Below are 24,227 nucleotides of genomic sequence, written 5' to 3'. Positions count from 1 at the left end.
TCACACTCATGGCGAACTGCTGTGCTGTGCCGTGCGGTTTCACACTCGGCTCCCCACCACTTTTTTCTTTAAGAATTTCCAAGACTGGGGCTGTGGGAGCAATTCCTCTATAGCTCCTTCACGCTGGTCATATTGGGAGCTTCAGGGCACCACTGGCCTGGCAACCATTTTTATTTTCTTAGTTTACTGTATGAAAAGACACAAACTAAACTTTGAGATGCAGGGCTTTGTTTTGAATTCTCTGGAAAAACTGTTTCCTGGAATCCGATACTCACCCAAGCCCAAGCCTTGCCAATGTCCCCTGCCACTGCATGGCTCTTTCTAGTCCACCCTGTCCCAGGAGGACTCCATGTTTCTCCTATCTACCTGTTCTGCTGGCTGCCATGTGACCCTACACCCATGAAAAGGTACCAGGCATTACACTTTGGGAACAACTTTGTGTGACTCATCTGGAAATTTCTGAAACTGAATTCAAGCAATAAGCAAAATTTAACAAGTAAACACCGGCATACCATAAAGTAGTTAGGATCATTTTCAGGTGTTGCTTCTCTGTATGTCGAGGTTACATGGACTCTACCCCAGTTACTTGATCGGAGTTCTACGAGCTTCAAGAGCATCTGTTTTACATCTCTGCGGACGAAAGGTCGAGAAGTTAGAGTGCATGCACTGGAGGGGTTCTCGAGGCTCTAAAACACTGCAGAATCCCGAAACTCCTTCATCAACTTAACACGGACATTCAATGCTTTGATTTTCTAGACATTTCCTATAATGACACAAATTTACTTTAAAAAGACTTGAAATTTGTTTCATGTAACCAACTATATGGTTCTTAAAGGCAGCGGCCATCCTGCAAACATTTCTACACTTCCTTATAAGAGTACGTCACCCAAATATCTACTAAATTATTAAAGAAAAATGGCTGAGCAGAAGCCACAGGTAAACTATTATGCCTTTGAAGAAACCGTTTCTGTCGATCAACCTGCACGAGGTCCATGGTTCTGATAAGCACAGCTGATTAAAAACAACCCCCAGGGCGAAGCGAGGCCCGGTACTACCTGCTGCAGTGCGCGTCCAGGACAACGTTCTCGATCCTCTGAATAATTTCTACCATGTCAATTTTTCCTTTGTCCTTCCAGGCGTCTTCCAAAACTGACCCTGTCAACTGAAAAAGCGCAGTTTCAGTAAAATAAAGAATTCAATAAACTACAGATGTTCTAAAAATACATTAGCAGCACTTCAAGCATTCTTTAAACAAGTTATATATTTCCTATTGCTTGTTCTCTACCATCTAGTACTCAGTTACCTCGATGTTGTCTATGTTTTTCTTGACTGAGAGAAATTAAGGAAGTACCATAAAACTTTAATTACAGGTTTTGTGTGTCAATGATTATGTGGTATATACCCGGTATGACTAAGGCCATAAAATCTTTAATCAGTATGTCACTTTAATATATTTTATTGATTATGCTATTAGTTACCCCATTTCCCCCTTTATTCCCCTCCGCCCTGCACACCCCTTCCCACCTGCACTCTCCCCCTTTAGTTCACGTCTATGGGCCGTACATATAAGTTCTTTGGCTTCTCCGTTTCCTATACGACTCTTAACCTCCCCCTATTTTCTACCTACCATTTGTGCTACTTATTCCCTGTACCTCCCCTCTCCCCCTCCCCCACTGATAATCCTCCATGTGATGTCCATTTTGATTCTGTTCCTGTTCTAGTTCTTTGCTTAGGGTTTTTTTTTTTTTTTAAGGTTCAGTTGTTAATAGCTGTGAGTTTGTTGTCATTTTACTGTTCACATTTTTAATCTTCTTTTTCTTAGCTAAGTCCCTTTAACATTTCATATAATAGGGACTGGGTGGTGATGAACTCCTTTAACTTGACCTTATCTGAGAAACACTTTATCTGCCCTTCCATTCTAAATGACAGCTTTGCTGGATAGAGCAATCGTGGATGTAGGTCCTTGCCTTTCATGACTTGGAATACTTCTTTCCAGCCCCTTCTAGCCTGCTGCAAGGTTTCTTTTGAGAAATCAGCTGACAGTCTAATGGGAACTTCTTTGTAGGTAACTGTCTCCTTTTCTCTTGCTGCTTTTAAAATTCTCTCCTTATCTTTAATCCTGGGTAACTTAATTATGATGTGCCTTGGTGTGTTTCTCCCAACTTCTTTGGGACTCTCTGAGCTTCCTGGACTTCCTGAAAGTCTATTTCCTTTGCCAGATTGGGGAAGTTCTCCTTCATAATTTATTCAAATAAGTTTTCAATTTGTGGCTCATCCTCTTCCCCTTCTGGCACCCCTATGATCCGGATGTTGGAACCTTTCAACATGTCCTGGAGGTTCCTAAGCCTCTCCTTATTTTTTAAAAATTCTTGTTTCTTCATCCTGTTCTGGATGAAATGTTTCTTTCTTCTGCTCCAAACCACTGACTTGAGTCCAGGTTTCCTTCCCGTCACTGTTGGTACCTTGCAGATTTTTCTTTATTTCACATAATACAACTTTCATTGCTGCCTGGGTCTTTTTTATGCTGTGGAAGTACCCAGTGAGTTCTGGAGCACCCTGATAACCAGTGTTTTGAACTGTGTATCTGACAGGTTGGCTATCCTGTAGTTGCTTAATTGTATTTTTTACGGAGCACTTAACTGTTCTTTCATTTGGGCTTTTTTTTTTCCTTCTCAGCGTGCCTGTTGCTAGTAAGGGGCAGAGCCTTAGGTATTCACCAGGGCAGGGCAACCCACATCGCTGTACTTGGGGCAGGGGTCTGAGAGGGAACAATGCCACTTGCTCTGCTGTCTGCTGGCTTCCAGTCACTTCCCCCACGACCTACAAGCAAAGTGGGCCTTTCTGATGCTGATTCCCAGGTGAGTGGGCTTGTGTACGTTCTAGGACCCTGTGGGTGTCTCCAAGGAACTCTCCTGTGAGGCTGGGAGTTCTTCCCACTGCTTCCTCAACCCCAACAGGTGTTTTCAATCAGTGGTTTGAGGCTTTGTTTCCAGCGCTGAAGCCCTGGGTTGTGGGTTTGTCTTGCTCCCCAGTAGTTCCCCCCAGTTTATCTGTGCGCGAATGTGGGGCCACCCGGTCTGCAATCTGCTGACTTGCTGGGTCCACCAGCCGCCGCCTTGCCAAGGGTCCTCTCCGCCTGGCTGCCCGACCTCACCATTCCTACTGGTGTGGATAAATGTTTCTTCTTTTACTCCTTGGATGTCAGACCTCCACATAGTTTAATTTTCTGTTAGTTCTGGTTGTTCTTTGTTTTTAAATTTGTGGCTGTCCTTCTTTTGCTTGTGCGAGGAGGCACATGGTGTCTACCTACACCTCCGTCTTGGCTGGAAGTCCAGTATGTCACTTTTTGATACATGCAGGGTGCAATAAATATTGAAGCTTTCAATCAGAACAAAAACTTCAGGAAAAAAATGAGTCAAGGATATAAACAAGTAACACACAGAAATTAAACATGTGTGTAATAAACATGAAGAAATGCTTAACTTCACTAGTGATCAGGAAAATGCAAGTTGAAATGAGGTTTCCATTCTCACTCAGCACCTACAACAGAAGCAAACCCAGGACTGACTGTATCCACCACTGTGAAGGGTGCGGGCGGAAAGAGGTATACTCACTCAGTGCTGTGGGCACACCCTCCAGTTGAGTGTTTGGAAGAGAAATTCGGCATTACGGAAGGCCCCAACTTATGTTAGACTTAAACATTTTTTTAAAGATTTCATTTTATTATTTTTTTTAGAGAGAGGGGAAGGGAAGGAGAATGAGAGGGAGAGAAACATCAATGTGTGGTTGCCTCTCACGTGTTCCATGTTGGGGACCTGGCCTGCAACCCAGGCATGTGCCCTGACTGGGAATCAAAACAGTGATCCTCTTGTTTGCAGTTTGCGCTCAATCCACTGAGCTATACCAGCCAGGCTAGACTTATAATTTTTATACACTTTGCAATGGTTCAAAAACAGTAAGCATCCTGTATAAACTACCTTGAATTTGGTCTTTCCCCAGGCTGGCGATAATGCGGTATGATCCTTTCACAGGATGCTGGACAGTGGCGAGAGCTATACCTCCCGGGCAGGGTCTTAATCATGGGGGTGAGAAATGGAGCCTGCTGTGTTTCTGTGCGTTATATATTCTGCCCAGCGTAACCTAATACAAGTGTTCTGAGCACATTCAGGGTAGGCTTGGCTAAAGCTCTGCTGTTTGGTAGGTCAGGTGTATTAAATGCATTTTCAACTCACAATATTTTCAGCTTTCAATGGGCTTAGTGGGATGTAACCCCATCATCCTAAGTCAAGGAACATGTGTACTCATCAAATTAGGGTACACACTCTCTGGTCCACCAAACCCACATGCAGGAATTTAACCTTCATAAATAACCGCACAGAGCTCTTTTCCCCAGCTGCCACTAAGGTGCTCTGTCCTTCTTAGGGAGCTAAGGCCGCGTTGGGGTGAGACCCTCACTTCATCCGGCGACTAGCACCACTGCCGGCAGCGCTCGCCCAGCCTTCGCCTACACCATGGCCTCCATATCGGAGCTCGCCTGCATCTACTCGGCCCTTATCCTGCACGATGATGAGGTGACGGTGACGGAGGATAAGATCAATGCCCTTATTAAAGCAGCTGGTGTAAATGTTGAACCTTTCTGGCCAGGCTTGTTTGCAAAGGCTCTGGCCAATGTCAACACTGGGAGCCTCATCTGTAATGTAGGGGCTGGTGGACCTGCCCCAGCAGCTAGTGCTGCACCAGCAGGAGGTCCTGCTCCCTCAACTGCTACTGCCCCAGCTGAGGAAAAGAAAGTGGAAGCAAAGAAAGAAGAATCTGAGGAGTCTGATGATGACATGGGCTTTGGACTATTTGACTAAACCTCTTTTGTAACACAGTCAATAAAAATCTGAACTTTAAAATAAAAAAAAATAACCGCACAGAAAAAGACATGCTTATTGACAGTGCTACAGAGAAATAACCAAACTGAAAACACCCAACGGCTAGATGATAGAATGGATACAATGTGCGTGTAAACAATGGAGCACTGGAGGCTACCGCAGAAAGTAAACCAATGCCACACAAAGACCTAAGATCTTCGGTAGGTGGTAAAAAACAAGTGGCAGCACAGTAAGACTGTACTTATGAGAGCTCACCTACAGCACAGGAAAGAGGAAGGGCGAAGGATTTCCACTTCTAAAATCTGCTTCTTACACTACATAAGTATGTATTGCTTTCCAATATTAAATCAGAGAAGAAAGTAAAATGTCAACATTTAAATTAAAGTAGTAATACTTTCTTCAAATTATACATGAAAGGAGTAGAACAATTACACTTTAAGGAAAGAAAAGGAAAACCTACCTTCAGTAATTTTACTGCACAAATTAAGTTATCATCCACAGGGTTAGAAAAGAGGGCATTCAGTAGCTCCCGCAGACCAACCTGAAGAATATCTGCTCTTGTAACCTGTCCATTCGTTCCTTTGATCTTTTGGGACAAAAGAAAAGTAAGCAAGTATGCCAAAACATAATACGACATATAAATGGTCTGACGAAGTGTTGGTCTGACAAGTGTTAAAACAATACAGACATCATAGGAACACACCCTGATATCTTCACAACGTTACTTACCTTCCACGTAACTACATTTCTAACGAGACTAGTAAACTACAGGTAAAATTTTTCATTTATCACATATAACATACAGTCCAGATAATGTAAGTCTCCTTGAATGTTACTGCTTCATGAAGCACCTCCAGTTTATTAAGCTACCATCTTTTGGGGGAATGCACAATTTTACACTGCTGTTTATAACTGTTTAAAATAATGATTTTGCACGATGATGGTTTACTTGTCTCAGCTCTCCAGATGGAAGAACTGCAGGTTCCAGAGCCATGCCCAGTCTGTCCACTGTCCACAGTCCCCCGTACCCGCCACCCCACAGAGCACCGGTGCTTCCAATGAGGAACACAGTGGCATCCTTAAAGTGGCCGTCCATTCAAGGAACACTTTAGACTGTACTCTTAATTCTGGCTTAAGTAACCAACTGAAAAAGATTAAGACAGGAAATTTTATAAAATAAGCCCCTTGTGATAAAAAGCAGTAGTCAATTAGGCCCTAAATTGCACACAGACCTTTAGATGCACTGACACATTTATTTGGTAGTGGATTCATGTGTCTTTTCAGTGGTGTTTATGGCACTAAATCTTGGTTAACAGTTTAAACCTTGGTTCACGGTTTAAAAGGATAAACCCGTATCTGAGACTCGTCAAAACACAAATCACACAAATCCATTACAAAGTAATATCCAACACTTAAGTTTCCTGTTAACAAGCACATGTTCAAGTAAACCACCAATGTGCAAACAAGTTTAGCTGTGTATTTTATACAAATGCATTTTATGTGGAAGATTAATATGTAACAGGACCAAGAACTAATCTGGGTGAATTAGGTGGAAAAACCCAGAAACTCTAGTCTCCCTCTACCTCCTCTCTCAAAGCCTTGTGTTCCGTTGGTCAAGCTGCTTTTCAGCCGCCATTTGAATGTCAACCTACTGTGTGCTAACGTTCCCGATGCAGGAATTCAAAACAGCAAGAATGCCTACATTTCAAAAGCTTAAACATGCACCGAACACCATGGCTTTGCACAAGGACGTGAAGACTTTCAAACCACTTCCCAGCACCTCGCCCTCGAGCAGGAAAACTACCGTTCCCTTGGAGTCCAGATGCCACCACAAGGGGGCGCTGAAGCATTCTTTTCTTTCTCTCCCATTCTCCCTCTCCCATTTCACTCCCAATGCTGTAAGAGTGCAGTGTAAACACAAATTCCTTCCTGAGATCCCACTGTTCTCAAAAGTACTTAGCAAAAGAAAATGTCTCCTCACCTCCAGGTTAAGATAAAGTTCTCCCAGAAAGAGCACAAATGCATGGAATCGTTTTCGAGTTGCTTCATCCCCCTTTGCAGCTTGATCTTTAAGTTCATATTCAGTCCGACATCTGATAAAGATAAATCTTTTATAATCTCACATAGCCTTGTTTTGTAAATAATCAAACAAGATGACCATCTGCCAGTTTGGTCGTCCACAAGCAACACAGAGATGAGTTAACACGCCAACACCCAGCCTTTTTGTGACAAAAAGTGTGACTGTCTATTATAGAGGTCAGACTGTGCACCATCTTTTCATACTGAGACGCCTGGTTTTAAGAGACTTGTAAGAACAGTAGAAAATAAGCCTATGAGACCAAGGTGTAGTAAGTTCAAACACTGTAAGTTTTATGAGGTTCATATTTACTGGCACTGATTTCACAATGCCAAGCTGTCTCTCTGTAAAACGGCCGCTCTTTCTGAGTGGATTAGCTTTGAAACAGATCTTATTAATAAGCCCATTATCCTTGTAATTTCCATTATATAAATCAGAGGAGGAGAAATGAGGTGAAAAACCCCCACCTGAATAGACACACAGAAAGCGATTAATTTGGTCTCTATTTCTAATAGAGACTGAAAGAGTCAAATAACTTATTTTCCCCAAACTTGGTCCATCTGCCTTACATAATAACAAAAAGAAGCTGTCTCCTTAGAGCTTTATGGACACAGTTCCTACAGGATTTCCAAAATCATCGCAACGACCCCTGATCAGTGTGCTTCAGTTGGTCAGAGTAGTGACACACAGACCGAACAGGTCATGGGTTCGGTCCCCAGTCGGGGCCGCTGGTCCATGTCTCTCCACCCCCCCCAAAGTCAACAAGCGTGTCCTTGGGCAAAGATAAAATACACAAAAGTCACCACAGCAAGCCCATCACTGCCCGTGTCAGTGAACAATGGTGTTGGCTACTGCTAATCCCGATTTTTAAAATGGACTCTGAAACTGTTTATCATTTTAGTGTTAAATGTTTTTTTAAAATCTTCACTATTAAGGTGTTGAAAAGCTGGAAAGTCATGTTTTATGAAATTGATCTTGACAATTCTTTTAAATACCAAAGGAGGAGCTTACGGAGACTGGCTTTCATTCCTGAGGGACCAGGTTAGTTTGCCATTTTTTGTCAAAAGAAAAAAAAGGCACTCCTTGACCAAGAATTGTCCTGGGGCCAGTTTATGAATCAACCACAAATAAACCCCAAAAGACAGCTTCCTGTGCACCTCTGTGGCTGAGTCCAGTGCTTAAACGAGCACACCTGCAGGAGTCAGACATGAAGGTGCTCGTTACCCACTCATACGTAGTCATTCCTCATCAGGAAAAAAGGCCGCATCTCTCTAAACAGAACACTACGTGTAATAATGGAAAGACTCAGTTAAATAACGCCAATTCAGTTATCCAAGCGCCTTGTGGCTGCTCTTTTTCTGTCCTTTCTCTTATGACTTTGCAGGTAAAATCTTTGATGAAATGACCTTTTGTTTTATAAATGCTATAACTATTTTACATTAAGACAGGTGAATATATGTGCAAAAGCAAATTCCTACTCATGTACATTATTGATTATCTAGGTGAAAGGAAAGAACCTAAACCTTTTCAAGCTATAGAGTTTCAATTATAAAAGCACGCTTATTTCAGAAAGGTTAAAACAGAGAAAAATAAAGAACAAAGTCACTGCAACCCAGAGATAACTGCTGTGAAGGTGACTTCTGTCTCAAGTGTGTGTATATTTCTAAGTTAGGTAATAGATTATGTCCTGTTTCTGTCCTTGTATGATGAGCATTTTCCCATGTGAACATCTCTGACAGTATCAGCGCTGCAGAAGCTCATGCGGGCAAAGAGGAAAAGAGTCGGAGGAGGGGTTCTTACCCAGGGGTACAGCGGAGACTCGGGAAGTTCTGAAAACCAAGCCGGGCTCCAGCTCAGTCCATTACATGAGAATTTCGCCGAGTGGGGGCAGGGGCTCAGCCCACCTCAGGGCACAGCAGGGTAGGCAGCCCTGAGGGGGTACGAGAGCCTTTCTGCCATCTGCCCCCAGAAGTGCCCATTCTCACATCTTTCCAGAAGCTTTAATTTGTGGTTCCTTAATTATAGGGAAGGTTAGTCATCTTTTTAAAGTTTATCATTTATATTTTTCCAAACTGTACCTATTCAGAACCATTCCAAATATTTCTATTAAAATAGTGGTCTTTTTCTTACTCATTCCTAAGAGGCCTCTCTTTTCATATTAAATTAATGAGCTCATTACCATGTATTATATATTTTCCTATTTTCACTTTAGTTCATATAAATTTATGACCCCCCAAGATACTATACGCTATGCGTAAAACAGTTTCATCTTTGCTTTAAGGCGAAGATGGGTACCCTATCTTACTTAAAAGGGCTTTACCAGCCTAAGATTTCTGTTCGCCAATTCCCCCCCTACTATTTACTGATTCACTTTTACTCACATCTCTCCATACACTGAACTACACTTCGGTGTGCAGGGACAGGGTCCATCTTCGCTTCACTTCCCCCCAACGACCAGCCAGCCAGCTGTGTCGGCTTCACAGCTGACATCGTGCCCGTGTGTCTGGAGCACCACCTTCACCTAAAGCTTGATTTTCAAGTGTCTCTGAAGTGACTTCTGGAATTTTTATCCTGTTCCAGTGCAGCTTAACCACACAATGAAATTATTTTGCAACCATTAAAAGTATCTTTAAAACACTAATGTACTTTCTACCCCTGGCTGGTGTGATTTAGTGGATCAAGTGCCGGACTGTGAACCAAAGGGTCACCAGTTCAATTCCCAGTCAGGGCACATGCCTGCATTTCGGACCAGGTCCGCAGCAGGGGGCGTATTAAGAAGCAACCACACATTGATGTTTCTTTCTCTCCCTTTCTCTCTAAAAATAAATAAATAAAATCTTAAAAAAAGAAAACAAAACAAAACAAGAAAACAACTAATTGTACTTTTAAACAGTAAGGTGATAAAACAAGTGATGAATGGAAAATAATGGAAGTTGGCATCAAAACCCAAATAGAAGGGTACAGGCTGATAAAGGCAGCAAGCATTTCAAATCAATAGAAAAATGGATCATTCACAAAAGTGGTCTGGGGAAAACTGGCCACACATGGCAAGACATAGATCAGACCCTTGCTCAAACCCCAAGTGTGAAAGTGCAAAGAAACACACGTGTGACCCTTTTTCAGAACCTGGAAAAGGCTTTCCTAAGCACAGAACCAAAGGCAGAGACCACTGCAGAAAAAGACTGGTACAGACACGCAACTGCGTGTGACCTTTCAACACCACACGAGTCGGCAGGGTCTGTTCTCTTCTTCCCCGCAACTACCTATGCCCTGCGGTCTTGGGAAAAAAGGAACAGTCAAATTCTAGCTCCTTTAAAAGTAGCTTTCCTTTAATTTCCTGCATTCACACTGACCTTCGAAGCAGCAGTTGGCGGAAGGTGCCACTCTGTGAGCTAATTGTCAGATGATGCGTCAGGTAATTGCACAGGCGAGCTCCCATGTAGGAGAAATTTGGAATAGATGTAGCCTTTCAAAAAGAAAAAGTTTTATGTGATACAGACGCATTGTCATAAATGCAAACAGCAACATTTCAGAGAGGAAAAAACCGTTTGTACTCACCCAACCTTATACCAAGAACCAGAACAAGTACAAAGAAAAAGATTTAAGGTAAGTTCTCCCCCATCATTTACCTGAAGTTACCAAAAGACAAACAGACACTTATCTCTTTGTACTAACCCATTTTTACACAAAATATGTACATGTACCCAGCCGCACAGTGCCAACTATGAATCAGAGTATCTGCCAAACCACTGATCTGTGATGTTTCTCACTAGCGGCAGGCACCGGCTCTGGCATCTGGTCATCCAGAAAGGGATTCCCGGGCCTGTGCTTTGTGGCCCGACTTCACTAAACCTCCCTGAGCTTCGGTTTCTTGATTCCTAAAGAGGCGATTAATGGTACATGATGTGAGAGAGTAATACGTAAAGAACACTTCAAAAACGCTTGGGGTAAAGAGAAAATTAAAAGAAGCCATTTGAAAAAAGTAAGACAGTGAGAAAACACTACCTATCAAAGACTGTATGATATTGCCAAAGCAGTACTCAAGAAGTTTAACTTTCATTGTAGTTTTCAAATAGCAGAGAACAGAGTTCACTACAAAATGTTAGGAAAGACAACAAGACACATTAAGAAGTAAAGGGACTGGCCCAGGCCGCAAAGGTAGTTAACCAGAGTCCCCTTGTGACCCTGTGGTGGTCTCATCACTGGCTGTGGTCACCTTAGAAATATCGCCTCACTTCACTGTAAGATATATATATATAAAATGGGTGTAAGAGCAATGTCACACAACCACTGAGGAAGGAGCAGATGCGTCGACTGCGCGTTGAGCATTCAGCATCACTGGTGGGAGCACTTTGTAATTATTAGACCATTTCCAGTTACTGCCTTGCTCATCCAGGACCCTCAATATTTCTCAAGGAAGACTGGCTTCTCCTGACGTCACGACTGTGTGTCTGATACCACAGAAGACTTGAAGTTATTGGCACTACCTGTTTCTGGTTTACTTAAAAAATGATCGCACACCAGGTAAAGTCAAGAAGTTCTACAAGGCTTGTTACGGCAGGTTCCTGCTCCCTGACCACACCTCGCCTGGACTCCCTCGGACCTCTTTCAATTCTCGCAGGTCAAAGGTTTTAACCCCTGTGTGAGCTGGGACCTTCCAGCTGAGACACTACTTCTTACCAGTTTCCCACCGTGGAAGATGAGCACTTAGTTCTCACCCCACTCAACCTCACGCCATTCCACTGTTTTCCCACCCTTGCATCTACTAATATGGTAATATCACGATTTTACTTACTAGTTTTGTGTTTCCATTTACAGCTTTTGTGTACAACTGTTTTACCTAGACACCAGTTCTTTTTCCTAATACTTTGTTTTCTATACACTTCTCACTGATTTATTCTTAAACTCACTCGTTTGTCAGTTTCTCAGCCCTTGTGCTCACCTCACCAGGGAACCTTCCCGGGGCATCTGCCCCTTCCCAGTGAGACCGGCCCCCGGAAGGTCGTGCTCATGGCCACTATCTCGGGACCGCCTGTCACCATCGCCTGGATGACACACACTTCCATAAAACACCCCGTTTCCTAGCCCCCATGTCGTCGTCCTTGGCTTAATTCCTTTGTTTTGGTGGAGTACCCTCTTCATAACTTCTCAAGAACAGTTCCAGTAAAACTTCAAACTGGCTACTTGGTACAAACATTATCTAGAGGGTCCACTCTTTTTTTTAGATTTTCTTGTAATGTTTTTGCCTCATTCCTTTAGATCCTTATCTTTTTGAAATTCTGCATCACAAACCAGGGAGACTCTCGGCTACCCTCACCGGTCCGGAATTCGACTTATTTAGGTTTGCCAGACCCGTTACCACGCACCCCTCCTGTCTGCGGTCTCCCAACCGGGATTTCCATCTCCTTTCCCCGTCCCAGTCTTTGTGGGCTTTTGGCCTTCGAAAACCCTGTATTGCCACGTCAGTGGTATGTGGGGAGGAATCAAAGTTGAGGATATTTAATGTCATTTTATTTTTTTCCCCACAATAGGTCTTCCTTCCTCAGTTGCTGTGAGTTAATTCCCTCGATGAAATTTAAAAACTGTTTGGCTCTGGCTGGTGTGTCTCAGTGGATTGAACACCAGCCTGTGAACCAGAAGGCTGCTGGTTCAATTCCCAGTCAGGGCACATGCCCGGGTTGCAGGCTGAGAAGAAACTCATTGATGTTTCTCACACACTGCTGTTTCTCTCCCTTTCCTTCTTTCTCCCTTCTACTCTCTCTAAAAATAAATCAAATCTTTAAAAAAAGAGAGAAGGAAATTCAGGAACTGTTGGCAAACCTGTGCATCACCGACCGCACAATGTTAAAACTTAACACTGAGTACACGCTGGCAGAACTGGCTTTGCCACAAGCGCAGCCCTCCCGCCCAGCCCTGAAGAACCACGGTCGGGCGGCCCAGTGAACGGCTGGACCTCAACAGAGGAGAAACCAGGAAAGGTTTAAGGAATGTTAAGTCTTCCATTTCCCTCCCTCACATTCTTTTTGATCCATTTAGAGGCAGAGAGTAGGTATGAGGACAAACAGAGCGCTCTATGCTCCTAAAATCCCAAGCATTTCCAGAAACCTGAAGAATTGGCTAGGACGACTTTCAGCCAGTGCGGTGCGGGAAATTTTAAACCATGTAACACCCCACACTGTTTAGTCAGAGGGCAATGACCTCTTTTCCCTTAGACTGTCAAAAAAATGACAACAGCCAACATAACAACAGCCATCTGGTATGGATGAATCAAAGTTACACCTATTGTTTTCTTTGTCACATCAACAAAACATATTTTTTTGGTGTGCTGCAGTATTTTAGTGATTACTTCGCGTGTGCCAGGAGAGGAGAAGGGTTGGAAATTGCCGGCTGCAGCGCACTGGGGCCCCAGAACAACCCAGAAGCAGCCGGAAACGTAGCCCAAGAGACGCGAGGCGGCAGACACATCCACCTGCCTGCTCTCACCATCACCCACACATTCCAAGCTGGGCTGCTCACTTACAGTGACTGGAAGAACACTCAAAGCTCTATTTATGTTCATTTCCTACTTGTTTTGGTCAGTCTCACATGACCTTCATGTCTAAAAAAATCCAGGGTTGTCGATTTCCCCCTCTTAAAATAGCAGTTAACGTATCAGGGACAGTACGCCAGGATCAAAACGAAGCTGCGTGAAAAAACAATCCAGACATTAGCTTTTCAAGGAATTAAGGTGCAAATTGTTGAGAATTTTATATACAAGCAGCAATGTTAAAACAAGACAGGGTGCTTTGTGATCTGGATTTTTGTTTTTAGAGGACTCATTTATAAGGCAAGAAAATGCTCCCACCTCTTTTCTGCCCTACTGCAATAATGCTGTATTATTCGACATCTAGGAGAAAGGCCTGTGGGCTTTTTAATGTACTGTAATTTCAGGTCCTATAAAACAGAAAGGGATGGGAAAGGTACGATGCTTATAGGAGCCCTCCTCACGAGTGCTCAAAGCTCCTCCCGACGGCCTGCGCAGAGCCCTGGCCACACAGGAGAATCCGCAGTCTGGCCCCAGCCCTGGGTCCCTACCACAGGCGTTTTCCACAACACAAACTTAAAAAGCTCCTGTGCTCCATGAACAGGAGTGTGCAGGTAATGAGTGTGCAGGCAGGTGAACATGAACGTGTCCTCCCTCCGGGAGCAGCTGCCATCCTTGTGCTTCAAGGAAGCTACCTGATGACCATCGAGTGTCACATGCTATCAGCCAACCTACCTGTTGATAGATCAGTTCCACAAGTTCTTGCAAAGCATCGTCAGTTGTAACCCAGCTGTTCAGGGTCTCTGTGAACTGTTCAATGTCGGTTTCAAAACTGCCAGGCTGCTCTGTAAGATGATTCAAAAAATCCTGAACGTATTCTGATAGAGTGGGGTAATCCTCACAACCATCCTCATAGGAGTCCTACAAAGTTAGAAAGAAAAAGTTGTAATCCATGCAACTGGTTAAAACAAGATGAGGCAGCTTTAAGCTGAGATGCCTCTAGCACAAATGATTTTCTTTTAACTGATAGGAAAGTGTTCCAACTTATTGGTGCATTCACTGGTTGATTCTTGAATGTGCCCTGACAAGGGATCAAACCTACAACCTTGGCGTATTGTGATAATGCTCTAGTCAACCGAGCTACCAGGCCAGGGCCCACAAATAATTTTTTTTAAAGAATCCTTCATATGATAAAATGTGTTATTTTCTTCAATAAAATTAAATCCAGTGAACTATCCTTCCTCCTTGTCCAATGGCCAAAAATGTTATAACAGAGGGTTCCATCTAGTTGGTAGGGAATTGTCTTCTCATCCCTGATGGATATGCAAGATGGCCGAGAAATCAAGTTTAAACCAATGTTTTGCTATAATACCAATATCAAAATCACCATCTTAATCTGTCTATGGATATAGTGAGACCCAGGATTTGCAGTGGGAGGTGAGGAGGGGCCACGGATACAGAACTGAGAATGGCCACATGCAGCGAGCTGGCCAGGCCAGCAGGATTCACAATACCACTCTCCACTCTCAGGTGGGTATTTGCCAACTTCCAACTGGAAAAAGTCAGTCTGTCATCTATCTGTTAATCCCCAAGGACAGGGAAATACACAGTCAAGTGACTATCAAATTGCATCACAGCGTACAGTGCCACGTCCAGGTCTCCAGCCAACCTTGAGAACAGAACTTTTTTTCCAACGAATATATCCACCACTATCACCTTTGGAAGTTCCCAACCTTTTCATTAATGGCAAAAAGCTGAGCAGGTGAGCACTGCAAAAGGTAGCAGATGAGAGCACCAGCTTACAATCTTGACATCTGGGTCCCGCCCGAAGCATCCTGGACTATACTTAACAGTCATGCTCCAATGGCAGCCACGTTGCTCGATGAAATTTACCCCTTTCCAAAAGGAGTCAAATGAGAAGCCAATATGAAAGAATTAGAACTATGACTACAGAAAGGGTTAAGTTCTAAGTCAGAGAGTGCACAACCCCCCCCCCCCACACACACACACACATATTTTTGTCAAAATTCCCCTTAGGAAAAGAAAGCTCCTTTCTGGAGATGGACAATCTTGGTGGAAAGTCTGACCCAGAAAACCGTTTCTCCAGTGGTCTGAGGCCCTGACAAGTAGTTTTTATGTACCTATAGACACTAAGCTGATATGTAACATGCCATGAGGCACCAGGGAATCCTAGCAGTGCCTAAGTCGTGCTCAGTGTTCACTGAGAAGAGCAGGCAAACTCACACATCACGTATTTGTTTGATCTCACACAGGCCTGAATCCAAGTCAAGCAACATTAATTTAATTAATGTTGATGCAATTCAAATTCATGAATCCCAAACAGATGTGTGACTGAGGATTACCAGTAAATGAGTTAATCAGTTAAGAGCGTTAATGAGTAAATTCGCCTGGACCAGTGACTAGCACAAAGTAAGGCACTAAGTGCTCAACCAATAAATTTTTAAACTTCCAGTTAAAGACTGAAGCACATGCCGAATGGAACTGCCTTGCCGTCACACCTAAAAGGGCTACGGCGTAAAAAGCAGAATGACAAGAAACCACTGCTTGGTACCTGGGATGATACTCTGACTAGTTCAGTGACGGCACCAGTGCAGGCAGGCTACTCAGTCGGAACCATCTTGGCGTGGGCTGCCCTCGGTGCGGGGAGGACTGTCAGGGCCGAACACAGGACACCAAGTCCTCCTCTGTGGACCCGCTATTCTGTGATGGGAGGCATTATTCAAATAGCGAGACATACTATGAAAAAAAAGGTCAGGGAAGGATCCTGAAGAGGTAACGTGTAAACTGAAACAAAAAGAGGCCCCAAGAGACAGGTGCTTGCCTGACACCTTTGAGAGAGAAAGGCCAGAACACAGAAACCGAGGATGGGGCGGTGGCTAATGACCAATCAGACAGACAGGAAGATCGTGGAGGGTGACGGCAAACGCACTCAGGAGCCTGCCTCACAAGGCAGGGGGAAAAGCCGGAGTGCGGCTGCTGGGGTGGGCTCAGCCGGGAAGGACCAGGTCACTCATGTGCAGTCACAGAGCTAGACCTGAGTGCAGAGCAATGCCTCCCTTTTAGCCTCTGTGCTGCACAAATGACCAACAAAGAAGCTCAAACGCCAACTTCGACTCAAGTACAAAGATACTCAGAGCCAAAATTCATCTAACCATCCATCTATCAGCAAGGAAGTAGTTAAATACATCACCTTATGGATCTATACATGGAATATCACATAGCTACCGAAGGAAACAAGATTTACAAAAATCAATACAGACATATCGCCAATGTAGCATTAAATGAAATGGAAATAGAGAACCATATTTTAGTACAATTAATTTTTTTAAAAAGAGACTTAGAGGTAATGAACCTCTGGAAAGATAAACAAGGGATAATGGTAGTTACCTGTAAAGAACTGTTTTTGTTATAAACATGATCCTTTATCATGCAATTGTGGAAGCAGTCACACATTATAAATACATACATTAAATAATACATTTCATGTTAACCACATACATGTGGGAATTTTACAATTAAAAACCAAGTAAGCTTTTGATACATAGTTTTACAGATCCTATTATTTTACAGATCAGTAGTATCTATTATTATTAATCACGACAAGCAGGAAGTCTACAGGTCCCAGCTGAAGGTTTTCATTTCCTAATGGTTTCTATCAGATGTTATTCATTGTGGCAAAATATATGAGTAGTTTAGATCATTAATTTTAATTTTTTAATAGGCAAAACTCTGTTTTAAGAAAATTTGAGCCCTGGCTGGTGTGGCTCAGTTGATTGGAGCATTATTCCCCATAGACTGAAAGGTCGCAGGTTCGATTCCTAGCCAGGGTGCATATGAGGAGGCGGCCAATCCATGTTTCTGTTTCCTTCTCTCTCCCTCCCTCTCTACGCCCCCCCCCCCTTTAAAAGCAATGAAAAAATGTCCTCAGGTGAGGATTAGAAACAGAAAAATTCTGAAGATGAAAGCAGAGCTTCTCTGAATATAGCAGAATGGGAGTCAGGGCCTATTGTTTTGAGCTAAAGGAGGCAGGTATTCTGAACAAACAAGACTCCAATATATGTGAATCTGAGCTTGTCTTAGTTCTTTGGTGCCAGATTTCTTCAGTCTTCAATGTGGACCTAAATGGCTTCCAGACTGAGAAATATTTAAGTTTTATTTATTTTCTTAGAAAGAACTCTGTGACAGATTAGGAAGGGTATCAGAAAACCCACTACCCCAAAGCAGGTACTCTGAACACACTGATGAAATGAGAACCGAACCCAAAGTGGTTGGAATAAAAGGCGGCTGAGCAGACCCGCAAAAGCTGGAATGGTCATGAAGATGGCTGACTCTTGCACACGGGGTCAAACTGCACAGGTCCGCCTACATGCGGCTGCTTTTTTCCTGATGAAACCCCTGTTCTGTTTTCAGTCTGCAGATGGACATCCAGGGATGCAGAGGGTCGACTGTGCACAGTGTTCTACGCCACTTCATACAGGGGATGTGAGCATCCATGGACTTCGGTATCCGCATGGGTCCAAAATCCATGGATGCTCACATCTGCAATCCCCTGCAGGTACCGAGGGACCACTAAATTTGGGGGGAATCAAAGTTCTACATGGATTTTCGAGTGTGCCGGGGCCAGCATCCGTACCCCTCATGTTGTCCGAGGGTCAACTGCACTTTAGCTAACGGGACGGCAATGTCTGGAGTACGAAAGAGGAAGGTCAGATATACCACCAACGCTGTAGCCTGAGCAGCTAGTTAGGACATAAACACATCAGGAGAGGTTTGCAGAAGATGAATTCTTTTTTATATTTGAGTTTGGATGGGAGATGATCCTTATGAAGAATTCAAAACAAATGGAAACAAGGCATGGAGTTCAGTGGAAAAATCAGATTTTGGAGTTATCGGCAGACAGGCAGGCCGTGGTCAGATGAGCTAACGAAATGGAAGGACGATCCCCTGAGACTGTGGCAGGAATGGCCTCGAAATGAAGAAAGACACTGGCCAACGAGCACAGCGTCGAAGGCGGCAGAGGTTCACAGGCTGAAATCTGAGAGAACGATGGCCAGAGTCGGTGGAGTGCAGGAGACCATGCACAGAGAGGGAAAGTGAAGGGAAAAATCATCACCTTGAATGTTCGGTTCCCACAAAACTAAGAGGGACCTTGAAAGACTGAAAATGTGCCCTTGGCACCTAGCACAGGACCCGGCACACTGTGACCTGCTGGGACTCACAGGTCATCCTGTGGTCAACAAAGCCTAGGATGAGAGCTTAGAGGGTCACAGGTCTTAGAGCTGAGAGTAGCAGTAAGTATCCCCACAACAGTGTCAGTACAATCAGGGGCGTCAGTGTGCAGAGGTCTGACTAGTCAGTGAGATGAGCACCAACTGTGAACAACTAACTTTACATTTCGGAGAACATCGCTGCTGGAAGGCAGAGGAAAACAGGGCAGTGACTTCAAAGTGCATGTTCTTAGAAAAAAGCTGGGATTTGTGTGTGTGTGTGTGTGTGTGTGTGTGTGGGGGGGTGAATTTTGTCTTATAATAAATTCTCCATGAATTCCTACGTGGAGCTTTTGGTTCTCGTAAATGAACTGTGGTTAACTACTGGAGATGTAATCGCTTCTCTGAGCAGCAGCAGTGGCCAGTGGGAGGGATCAGAAACTCACTGGTAAGAAGGCAGAGAGAGCAGGAAATTCTAGCAGCGATGAGAAGGACTGACAACAAAAGGGCCCAGGGTTTCAGAAAGGTTGAGAACGATATTGGCTTTTAGAAGCAGCGCACTTTCTGGAAAGCAGATCAGCTGAGGACACCGAGCAACGGCTGTGCGTGTCTAATGAAAGCAGACTCAAGGGGTTTCTGGAGACCAAGCCTGGAGTCCACCAGAACAGAGGCTCCACAAACGTAGGAATTTTTGACCCTTTTGTTCACTGCGGTACCCCTAGTGTTGACTCAGGACAAGTATTCAACTCCTGTTGAATGAGTGAGTGAACGCAGCTCACTTTGGATTATGGTTACTATAAGGAGAGGTTTCCCTCACAGCAAGACCTTATCCTAAGAGGGGACTAGGGGATTGTAAAAAACACTTAGCCTTGACAGATGGTTAAAGGGTAAAGGCCAGAGAATATACCAGGGCAGGGCAGCAAACTTGAGTGCTGATAAAAATCCAGGTGTATTACAGATAAGTGAAGTAAGCCAGTGAGCAAATTAGAGCTCACACACTCCATCTAAAGGGGCTGCCTCTATTCAGCCAAGTTTTACCAAAATAATAATCCAATGTGACCGATCTTACGATTTCAAGAGAAACCAGAAAATTCAGATGGGCACTATCTAATTTAAGTGTCGGTAACTTATTAAAGATCTTTTTTTAAATAAAGATTTTATTTATTTATTTTTAGAGAGGGGAAGGGAGGAAGACAGAGAGGGAGAGAAGTATCAACACGTGAGGGAAACATCCACTGGCCGCCTCTTATAGGCCCCAACTGGGGACCAGGCAACCCAGGCCCCAACCACCACTGGGAACCAAACTGGTGACCTTCTGGTTTGCAGGCTGGTACTCATTCCAGAGCCACACCAGCCAGGGCTAAAAATCCTTTCAAGAAATAAAAAACAGGACCGAAGGTGGCACACCTGCAGGCCTCATGTGAGCCACAGGCTGCCAGCTTGCAACCCATTCTGGAGAACTGAGCAGGGCAGCGGTGCCGGAGGTCACCGAGAAACGCCTAAAGATGACAGAGGCTCCAAGTGAGTGACTGATGCAGCTCAGCACGCTGCTCCACGGCCAGCCCAGGAATCACCTGAACTACATAAAACTGAAAAAATGGCGCCCCTCCTACCATGAAGTAGCTCAGCCAACGGGCAGTCGTGAACAGACGGGGTCTCTGTGCTGTCAGTAGATAAGCACCCGTAAGAGTTTACTCAACTACTCACGGCTCTCCAATGGTGCCTTTAGTCTCTGGGCCAAACACAATCTTCTGTCAAGAACTCAGGCTGCTCTCAACTTCTACTGTACAGGACTGAGAGCTCCTTTCAACCCAAGTAAATGGCTCTGTCTGTTATGCCTATGTTTTTCCCCTTCCAGCCCCAAAGCTTTTTCCTAATGCGTGGAGTTTCTCAAGCATGAAATACAGCTTCTCCATACTTCCTCTCAAATATGGAAGCAAAGAAAAAAAAAGATGTGCTACCATTAGTTACTGGGTAAATACAAATGAAAGTCACAAGTAGATACCACACACACACTAAAATGGCTCAACTTAAAAAACAGAAAATACTAAGTGAGGCCCAGCAAGCAGAGCACCTGGAAACCCCACTGCCCAAGCGTGCAGAGGGGCCATCTCAGGAAAACTGGCCGGCAGCCTCTGCCAAAGCTGGCTGCCCTGGGTCCCAGCAACTCCACTCTTTGGTATAGACCACACGGAAGCAAGGGTGAATGTCCACCAAGACATGGCCAAGAAGAGCAGCCCTATACATAACAGCCCCAAAGTGGAAGCCACCCCAACGTTCAAGACAAGGGGCATTGCGGTAAGTCACACAGTGGAGTAAGCGACCTGTGACAGTAAGTCATCTCCAATCACCTGCCACAACAGGGATGAATTCTGATGTTGAATGAAGTGAGAAACAAATATTAGGAGACAGAGGGGGCTTTGGGGATGTCGATAATGTTCCTTTCCTTGACTGGATATGAGGTGCCCAGGTGCTGAAGCTTCGAGCTGGCCCGTATATGCACCATCCTCTGCGTTATACGTCAATAAAGCTAAGGGGATAGGAAAGGTAGGACTAACACTAGACTATTAACTATTTCAATACAGAATGGTTCCTGCCCCACTTATCTGTTACTAATTACTATGCATTTACTTAGTAGAACAAATTCCTTTCTATACACCCCAACTGTGCTGTTTTGTCTTGGTATTGAAGAAAAATGTGACCAATTAAAAAATTCTTGACAAAGATCAGTCTGAAAGCTTGTAAGAGTTGTTTATACCTACCTAGACACTTTATCAAAAACCCCTACACATTTCTGTGCAACAGGAGTTAATTAGAACCAGAAACACTTCTATTTTACGAGCCCAGATGTGAACTTCTCAACATTCAAAAACCTACACAAATTAGTTAGCCTCCAAACCACTTTGATTTACCCTAAATCTAAACTCAAATGAAAAATCAGCTTTGTCGGGCCCCTATTTTTTAGGTTGTCCATAAAGTCTGGACAAAAATGTTTGTTTTATAAGTTGAAGGTGGGTGGTCCTTGCCCACATCAAGTTTTACCAGACTAGAGAGACTCTGCAGATGCTGAGAACACAGCAGAGAAGAGAACAGAGTCTACTGTCCACCTTACACTGATGCCCTGAATGTAACTACAAAATACACTCCTGAATCAGTACTGTTTCCTCTTGAGTTCAATGAATTCGGGTTTTTTTGTGCAGTACAGAAAAGAGCAGTATGCTCTGGCTGATGAAGTAACAACCACATTATCCAGTCACATTAGTTTAGAGTTGTACTAAAGGGTGTACTCACTGTGTAATTAGAATAACCTGAAGGGTAAAATTCAGGGGCGTTCACAGACAGCTTGGACATTAATACAGGAGCCACCACCACCTGGGGTTTAGCCATCGCCGACTCTGAGTTCTGCTGGGAAATACTGTCCTGGGCTTTCTCTTGTTCTGAGGAAGGAAAAAAAGGGGGGCGTTAGATGCATTCATACCTTTGTTCAATAACTTACTGTGCAGCGAAAAGCCATTTGAGAAGGACTAGTTATACAAGAGCTAGGATAGGTACGGAGAGCCTGCAAAAAAGAACAATAGACTTGCCCTCGCTCATTTGGGGACACCCTCTTCCTCCGCGGATGCGTGAAGGATGCTCTCTTTCTAAAAGAGTCGGTGAGGAAAAGGTGATTGCTCACCCAAGATGTCCCCTCGGAGGGCCAGGGAAGGGGCGGCGAATTGCTACTTCCTACCCGGACCTCCGCACTCGGAGCCCGCGCGCGGCCCCTCCCCCGCGGGGCGCACAAAGGAGTCCCGCAGCCACCTTCCCGACGGCTCGGGCCGTCCCCACCAGAAACCCCGGGCCCTCGGGCTGCCTTCGGGGGCGGGGCGAGGGGGACACAGCGCGCGCGGGGGCCCCGGAGAACCGGGGCGGCGCGGCTCCGTACCTGGGAGCGGCGCGGGCCGCGGGGGGCCGGCGGGGAGCTCGCACTGGGCCCCTGGCGGCGGGGCCGTCCTGGGCTGGCGCAGCGGCGGCGGCTGCTGGAAGCCCGGGGCTTTGGGCTGCGGCGGCGGGTGCCCCGTCCGCTCCGCAGGCCCCGCTCCGTTCGGGAAACCGCCGCCCTCAGGCCCGCCCCCTCCGCGGCCCAGGCCCCGGCCGCGGCCCCGACCAGCACCTGGGGCCCGATCGAAACCGTCCGACATGCTCCGCCTGCTTCTCCGGAGCCGCGGCGCCGCGCAGCTCTGCGCTGGGGGGAGGACGCGGGGAGGCGCCACGGGCCGCGCGCTCACTCGGGCCTCATGGAACGGGAGGCGGGTGGCCCTGCTCGGTCTTCCGCGCCGCGGGAGAAGCGGACGGCAGCTGCAACACCCGCCGCGAGCGCCCTCCTTCACCGCTCCCCGCCGCTCGCCGACTAGCCCCAGAAGCCCGCTACCCCGCCTCCGGCGCTGCGGGGCCCCGGCGGGTCACAGCGGCCCCCCGCGGCCCGGAGGCCCCCGGCGCGTCCGCCGCGGCCGCTCAGCTCGCGACCGAATAGCAGCCGCGGCCCAGCAGGACCCGCGGCGGGAGGCGTCTGGGACCCGACCCTCCCGCCCGCCGCGGAACGGGCGCGGGGACAGGGTCGCTTACCCCAGACGGGCCCGACCTACGCCGTGGTTCTCCGAAGAGAAGCGCGAGGCTGACGGTTGATGCCGGGAAAATAAAAGCGCGGGGGGAGGGGCGCGGGGCCGGCGGCCGGGCTCGCGGACGCGCACCTCGGTGGGCGCGCAGGTGTGTGGCTCACTGTGGGCTGCTGAGCGGCCCGCCGCCCGTGGAGGAAGCTCCGCCACCCTATTCTTTCGTGGAAGGGGCGGGAGCAGAAAGAGCCGAGGTAGGCCCCCCCCCCCCCCCCCCCGCCTTTTAATTCACTGCAGCCATGTAACTCTAGATCACAGCGCCTGGGGCCGCGCCTCAGTCTCTTCCTTTTTACCTTCCCTTCTGGAAATTTTAAGGAAATACACTAGCTTGGGATGAAACTCTTCTCTGTCTCATTTTCTACCAGGGTCGTACAATAAATACATAGTCCACGCCACAAATGCAGGCCACTTATGTAATTAATTGTGTACGTTTTCTAGAAGCCACATTAAATGAGTAAAAAGAAACAGGTGAAATGAATTTTAATAATGTATTTTTTACGTAACCCACTATATTCAAAATGGTATCATTTCAACACGCAATAAGTACAAAATACTAATGCGATTTTTCACGTTAATCAAAATCTAGTGTGTATTTTTACGCGTTCTGCATCTCAGTTGTGTTTAGGCCCATTTTAAATAACCAATAGCCAACAGGTGGCTAGTGACTACCGCATCGCACAACAAATTTTTTCAGACTTTATGTGTAGATAACTTTTTTAAAAAATCGGGCCTGACTGTGTTGAAGGCAAATGAAGGATGCGGAACATCTCCACAAACTAATTGCAACCCTGTATTTTAAGCAGGGCTTAATGTTTTTCAATCTCATCATCTTGAGAATCATTTCAATTAAGAACAAAAGCTCATGTTGAA

General features: G+C 45.4%; 2 protein-coding genes across 4 annotated transcripts in view; one reads left to right on the top strand and one right to left on the bottom strand.

Annotated features, from left to right (window-relative positions):
- Positions 1–23,437, bottom strand: part of PAIP1 (poly(A) binding protein interacting protein 1) — a 30,467-nt gene extending 7,030 nt beyond the window's left edge. Inside the window, exons 1-8 of one of the 3 annotated variants that reach the window (XM_037164685.2) lie at positions 23,311–23,437; positions 21,997–22,142; positions 14,213–14,398; positions 10,308–10,420; positions 6,859–6,970; positions 5,338–5,463; positions 1,056–1,162; positions 513–630 (exon numbers count right to left, since the gene is read on the bottom strand). In XM_037164685.2, coding sequence (XP_037020580.2) covers positions 513–630; positions 1,056–1,162; positions 5,338–5,463; positions 6,859–6,970; positions 10,308–10,420; positions 14,213–14,398; positions 21,997–22,092 — 858 coding nt within the window. In that variant the 5' untranslated portion in view covers positions 22,093–22,142; positions 23,311–23,437. The other 2 variants (XM_037164680.2, XM_037164696.2) reach the window with 2 other exon arrangements.
- On the top strand, positions 4,370–4,905 carry LOC128626190 (60S acidic ribosomal protein P1-like). Its single transcript, XM_053657419.1, has one exon. It carries the CDS (start codon positions 4,512–4,514, stop codon positions 4,854–4,856), a length of 345 nt encoding a protein of 114 aa, XP_053513394.1. The 5' UTR covers positions 4,370–4,511; the 3' UTR covers positions 4,857–4,905.
- Positions 23,438–24,227: the final 790 nt, after the last annotated feature.

Source organism: Artibeus jamaicensis, unplaced genomic scaffold, assembly GCF_021234435.1.
Source record: "Artibeus jamaicensis isolate MK-2021 breed Jamaican fruit bat unplaced genomic scaffold, CSHL_Jam_final scaffold_369, whole genome shotgun sequence".
Taxonomy (NCBI): domain Eukaryota; kingdom Metazoa; phylum Chordata; class Mammalia; order Chiroptera; family Phyllostomidae; genus Artibeus; species Artibeus jamaicensis.
Note: the sequence above shows the minus strand (reverse complement) of the source record. Positions and strands in the feature narration are given on the sequence as shown.

Bases quoted from the DNA above. Each gene is read 5' to 3' on its own strand.
- LOC128626190 (XM_053657419.1), top strand. From the start codon at position 4,512: ATGGCCTCCATATCGGAGCTCGCCTGCATCTACTCGGCCCTTATCCTG.